The sequence below is a fragment of the Chenopodium album genome, chromosome 22, assembly GCF_948465745.1.
Source record: "Chenopodium album chromosome 22, dcCheAlbu1.1, whole genome shotgun sequence".
NCBI classification, from domain to species: Eukaryota; Viridiplantae; Streptophyta; class Magnoliopsida; order Caryophyllales; family Amaranthaceae; genus Chenopodium; species Chenopodium album.
In genome coordinates, this window is record NC_137855.1 from 25,448,056 (window position 1) to 25,454,055 (window position 6,000).

The following is a 6,000-nucleotide window of genomic DNA, read 5'->3' on the forward strand; positions in this document are numbered from 1 at the left end:
GTGTACTAGTGGAGCTCTTTAGAATGGACTAATGGAGGAAGGCGAGTTTTTAAGAGAACGTTGCCCGATTCCAGCACCCCATCTGGGTTGCCGCCCATATGAGGCACGAGCATGCTATAACACTCAAGAATGGAAACTCGATTCCCGCAAATCCAAAAAGACACAAATGAAAAGCTTATTGAGATATGCTAGACGCCAGAATCATCAAACCATCTACAAGCCCTTTACAAGTCCGCTCTTACTAGAGAAGAAGGATGGGTCACGGCGATTATGTGTGGACTATCAAGCCCTTGACAAGAAAACTTTCTCCGATAAGTACTCATCATCGATAAGTACTCGTCATCGATGAGCTGCTAGATGAGTTATTCGGAGTTGCTATTTTTTCATAATTAGATTTGAAAGCCGAAGATCACCAAATTTTGGTGAAACTAAGGATACCCATAAGATGGCATTTAGAACCCGTGAAAGGCTTTGTGATGAACAATGTGTTTTGACCATTTTTGAGAAAATCCATATCTGTCTTTTTCGATGATATTTTGGTGTATAGAGAAGATGAAGAAGCCCATAAGGAATACATGAAATAAGTGCTCGAAAAATTGGAGGAACGTAAGCTCTTTGCTAATGTCAGTTTGGCAAAGGGAAAGTGGCTTATTTGAGCCACGTAATTTCTTCAGAAGACATGGCGATGGACTTAAAAAAATTAGATACATGATTAATTGGCCCATTCCAAAGAATTAAAGGGAGCTTCGTAGTTTCCATAGGTTGATTGGAAATTCGTCGCTAGTTATGGTCAAATTATGGCTGGACAAAATAACTTAAAATAGATAATTATGGGTAGACGGATGCAACCACCAAGGATAGGCATTTGAGAAGCTGAAGGAAGCCATCATTTCGGGACCTGTCCTAGCGATGCCCGACTGATTGCATTTGTAAACGAGACAAATGTGTCGGCAATGGCCTAGGGGTTGTGCGAATGTAGAAAAACAGACTGATTGCATTTTACAGTAAGCTACTAGGGGTTTGGGTTCAAAATAAGTCCATATATGAGAAGGAACTTATGGCCATAAGATTTGCAGTCATTCATTTGAAACATTTCTTAATGAGCCAACACTTTATTGTGAAAATTGATTAACAAAGCCTTCGCTTCATCACTCGACAACATGAAGTGATGGCATATTATCAAAAGTGGGTGCGTAAATTGATGGGCTTCAGTTTCAAAATCCAATATAAGTCTGGCTCTTCAAGTAGAGTGGTTGATGTACTATCCCGAAAGGTGGCAGAAGGTAAAGGTGCCGTGAGCACACTAATTTCTCAGTGGGACAAATAACAACAAGAAATTGACAAGATGCAGGGTTTGGTAAAGGTTAGGTTCACATTAGAAAATGGTAAGGTCATATAAAGTGTGTATAGTGAAACTAGGGGATCTTCCTTTATTACGATTCTTTTGCAAAAGTATCATGACACTCCGACGAGGGGTCATTCTGGGGAAATGAAGACATACTGACATACTTGTGGATGTCGTACGCGTGGTTTTAGTTGGGAATGCAAAAGGCAATGGGGGAATTTGAGAGAAATACGCTGTGTGTCAACAAAATTAAGAACTCTCAATTGAGACCGGCAAGGCTTTTTAAACCTTTTCCTAATCCTATGACTATTTGGGAGGACATTTTACTTACCTTTGTGGAAGGGGTCCACCCTGGTCCTAAGGGATAGACACTATATTGGTAGTGGTGGATCGACTATCCAAGTACGCTCATTTTATTGGACTTAGATATGTTGATGTTTTCACAAAGGAGGTGTTCAGATTACACAGGGTTTCCCAGCTAGAGGAGGCCCCGGAAGTGCGCCAAAAACATTAATGGGAACTCGATTTTCACACAGAAGTCATGATTAAATGAAAGGCCTGACACCCATTGAGGCCGGGAGAAACCATAGATTATTCAAGATTGGTTTCCATCATTCCTCCTTGAGGACAAGGTGAAACTCTATGGCAAGGAAGGTACAATGGAACGGGGGATCCCTCTAGTGGTCCTCCTACCATATTCTTGTGAAGATATGGTAAGGCCACTCGGAAGAGCAGAAACCAATTGCAGTAGCGGACTAAAGTCCTCCTAACATATTCCTGGTGAGGATGTGGCAAGGCCACTAAGAAGAACAGCAACGAACCTACAGTGGCAGAGGTGGCCCAGCAATTAGAGCAGCAACCAATTGGCACTAGTGGACTAAGCAGTAGCAGACAAACCAGCTGCCGCCTGCCACCTAGAGTCATCCTAGGGATTGAAAGTGTACATATAAAAACGGAAGAGAGCTATTGATGAAATAGGTAGTTTGTGAGATGAGTTAAGGAGATTAGTGGTCTCTACTCTTACAAATTCTTAAATGGACCTGGTTCACACTAATTAATTGTGGACCACTAACATTATAGAAACTATGGTTGTTTTATTAATACAAAAAAAAGTCACTATAATAAAATAAAGGTCACTATGTTGAAAATAAAAGTCATTTCGGTAATATATAGGTTATAAGAGGTTAATTTTTTTAATAAAATATTTTATAAGGTCAATATTAATAATAAAGGTCACTATGTTACAATAAGGGTCATAACGTCGTACTTCAAGTTCACAATTGTATTAAACATTATGCAACTTTTAATAAAGGTTACTATGTTAAAAATAAGGTTACTATGTTAAAAATAAAGGTCACTATGTTCAATATAATGTCAGTTGCGTGTGTATAAACCTCGGGTCCACAATAATATTATTGTGAACCAGGTCCACGCAAGTATTTCTGCTCTACTCTCTAGTAACTAGCGGAGAATGATAAGCTGAACCTATTATTTTAAGATACTTTTGGTCAAATATCAAAGATTCAAGCTTTCTTCCTCAAACTTTCTTATTACTCTATTACTTTGCTTAATCTATCCGAATGTATTACATAATATTAGTTGGGTGCTCACTCACATGTTAGCTACAACCATGCTGAGACTTTGAGAGTACCGTTTGAATTTTCTTCTGGAATCATACTTGTGGGGGCTCGCCCAAGATTCTCCTCCATGTACAATATGATTAGAAATCTACTTATTATCTCTTTCCATTCACTGAGCCTTACTCCTTTGTAATTTTTTTCTCCTTGTCAATTTTTATGCCCAAAGATAAGTAAAGTAGTCACTAAAATCAATTTAATCATTATCAAATAATATTTCCTGTGCAACACTTCCTTATGTTCATTGCATTAAAGGGCAGATTGCTGAGTTAAAGTATTGCAATATAGCCAAAACATCACTTGAATAAACTATTGCTATTTGGATGTAATGGGGCAAGACAGCCTCTGACACATTCAATTTATATTTGCTTGTTAAGACGCAATATAAGAAACTGTATTTCCAATCTCTAGATACTAAACCACGATAAGATGGCGCTTATATTAGCAACTACTGTCACTTCAATCCCATTTAGCCGCGACATTTTATTATTGTTGATAATCACTAATTAATAAAAGAAGAAAGCAACAGTAAACAATAGAGCTGTAAAATTGATTACCTACCCTCCTAAATTTCTCAGAATTCTCACTCATTCAAATAACATGTTTTTTTCACAGGATTGCAAGATATCAGCTCAAGATTCACAAAGATATAAGGTACCTGTATACTATCATTAACTTGACGATTTAGAAAATACAGGGACTTTGTTGTTGCTTTATTGAACAGGAATCCGGGTCTTGAATGAACAAAGACTGAAAACCTTTTATCCTTGTCACCCTGCAAACAGGTAACCACAAAATTACATTCCCAAATTATTAGTTATTTTTTATTTTTCCTTTCCACAAGGAGGGCGGGTAATGAGAATTGATCCCAGAATGCCCTGAAACTGGAGGGAAGCACTAACTACCTGAGCTATCCCTCGCTCTCAAAGTAATACCTTATGTTCAAAACTAATTAACAATGAGAATCGATCACAGAATCCCTGAAACCGGAAGGAAGCACTAACTACCTGAACTATCCTTGCTTTCAAAGTAATAACTAATTAACAATGCTTTCAGCGAAATAAGAAACTTACCCGAAAAAAGGAATCCCAGACGAAATCAAGAGGAAGGCGATTGCGAGCAATAAACAGGAAAGCAATCTTCGGCTTTTGGGCAAAGAAATTCGGAAAGGGCATGAGCAAATTGATGGTGGGTCGATTAATTTCAAGCAAAACAAAGCTCCCAATGCAAAGACACAGCAGAATCACAAAGAACAACCGCCTCTTCCATTTATGGTGATGAGAAGATCTAATCTGGAAACTTGTTGTTCTTCGCTTCATCATCTAATTTGTAGCAAGTTTCCAGATCTATAATCTCACACAAATTTAATTCAAAAGACCAAAATTTTCATAGTAAGTGGGAGACTGAGAGTTTGATTTCTTACCAAAAAAACAATATTTTTAATAAGTAGTTTAATTCATTTACAATGTAGGAAGTCATCACATGATTCAGTAAAGTAATTATTATAACGCCAACAAGAGTAATAATGATTGCTAAAAGTTTTTAAAGTGTGCCAGATACCCTTCAAAAAAAAAAAGTACTTAAATGGCGTAAATTGGAATCAAGGAACCAAAAAAAAAAAAAAAAAAAACACAATAAAACAAAAGGCGTTTGTTTAAAGGAAAATTAGTCGCTATTCAAAAAAAAAAAAAAGGAAAATTAGTCAATTGTTTGATTAGTCTACTAACTATGATGTTAGACATACAACCACCAAAAGATATAGAATGGGAAATAGGGAATTCATGGGAGTTAGGCCCTTTTCTCCTCACCTTAAAAAATTAATATGAAGTAAAAATAATTTCAGTTCAGTAAAAATAATTTCAGTTCAGTAAAATTCAGTTTTCTTACAGAAGAGTTATAATAGAAAATCAGTAAAAATAATTTCAGTTCAGTAAAAATAATTTCAGTTCAGTAAAATTAAGTTCAGTTCAGTAAAAATAATTTCAGTTCAGCAAAATTAAGGTGAATCAAACAGGGCCTTAATAATGTGGTACATGTTTGGTTGATATAAAAAAAAAAGGAAATAGAAGGTAAGTAAAAATTCATGGAAATTTAAACTTCCTATAAAATATGGGAATTTAAATAATACTCCCTCCGTCACTTAATATAAAGCCACTTTGTAGCATTTATTACTCACATAATGAAGAGAAAGAGGCTTTTAATTTAGGAACGGAGGAAGTAATGACTTGGATTTTATTGGATACAAGCTTCAATCTTGGTTAAAAAGTTGGGATCTTGACACACTATCAATAAACAATGAACAATACGATCTTAAAACCTAAACAAGGCAAGATTACACAAATACAAAGTTATGTAAAACTTTATATAATTTAAAATCTATCAATCATTCATTCATCCTTTTTCATTAAACATCATCATAGCTAAATTATTAGCTTAAACATCATATTTGACGAAACCTAAACAACTAGGAAAACTAATCTATCCTAAGTTCCTAATTTGTAAAGATAAAGTTTTGCAATAAATATGATCTTTGTGCTTAACTATCTTCTTGTAACCGAATTATACTAACATTATATCCTACTTGATATCGGATACCTAAATAACAAAAATAAAAATTAAAAATACTAACGATAGAAAGTTCCGAGAGATGTATGATATCTCATCATCAATACACAATCACACATCAACTAAGCCCCTTTGATGAATCAATATTCATGGGATTTTCAACTTCTCATATTACCAACCAAACGTATTTAGAAAATTTCTAGGAATTCACTTAAGGAATTATTTCTTGTGAAATACAAATTCTTGTAGGAATTTAAATCCCATATGAACTAAACAATACCGTTAAACCCAAATTTAAAATTTTGTTGACTTTTGTGGACTTTGAATTTTTAAAGGAAGTTGACCAAAAGCTTCACCCAATGTAGGATGTTTGACCTATTAATACTAAAGAGTCTGCGATGATGAATATAACACCAGGCCCAATTAATCAGCCCACAATCAAGGAAAAATTTG

The 6,000-nt window shown here is 35.4% G+C and overlaps 1 protein-coding gene across 3 annotated transcripts in view; it reads right to left on the bottom strand.

Moving 5' to 3' along the window:
- Positions 1-4,534, bottom strand: part of LOC145603605 (glycosyltransferase BC10-like) — a 29,736-nt gene extending 25,202 nt beyond the window's left edge. Inside the window, exons 1-2 of one of the 3 annotated variants that reach the window (XM_081659547.1) lie at positions 4,056-4,534; positions 3,641-3,757 (exon numbers count right to left, since the gene is read on the bottom strand). In XM_081659547.1, coding sequence (XP_081515673.1) covers positions 3,641-3,757; positions 4,056-4,304 — 366 coding nt within the window. In that variant the 5' untranslated portion in view covers positions 4,305-4,534. The remainder of the gene's footprint in view (positions 1-3,640; positions 3,758-4,055) is intronic. The other 2 variants (XM_081659546.1, XM_081659548.1) reach the window with 2 other exon arrangements.
- Between the last annotated feature and the right edge of the window lie 1,466 nt (positions 4,535-6,000).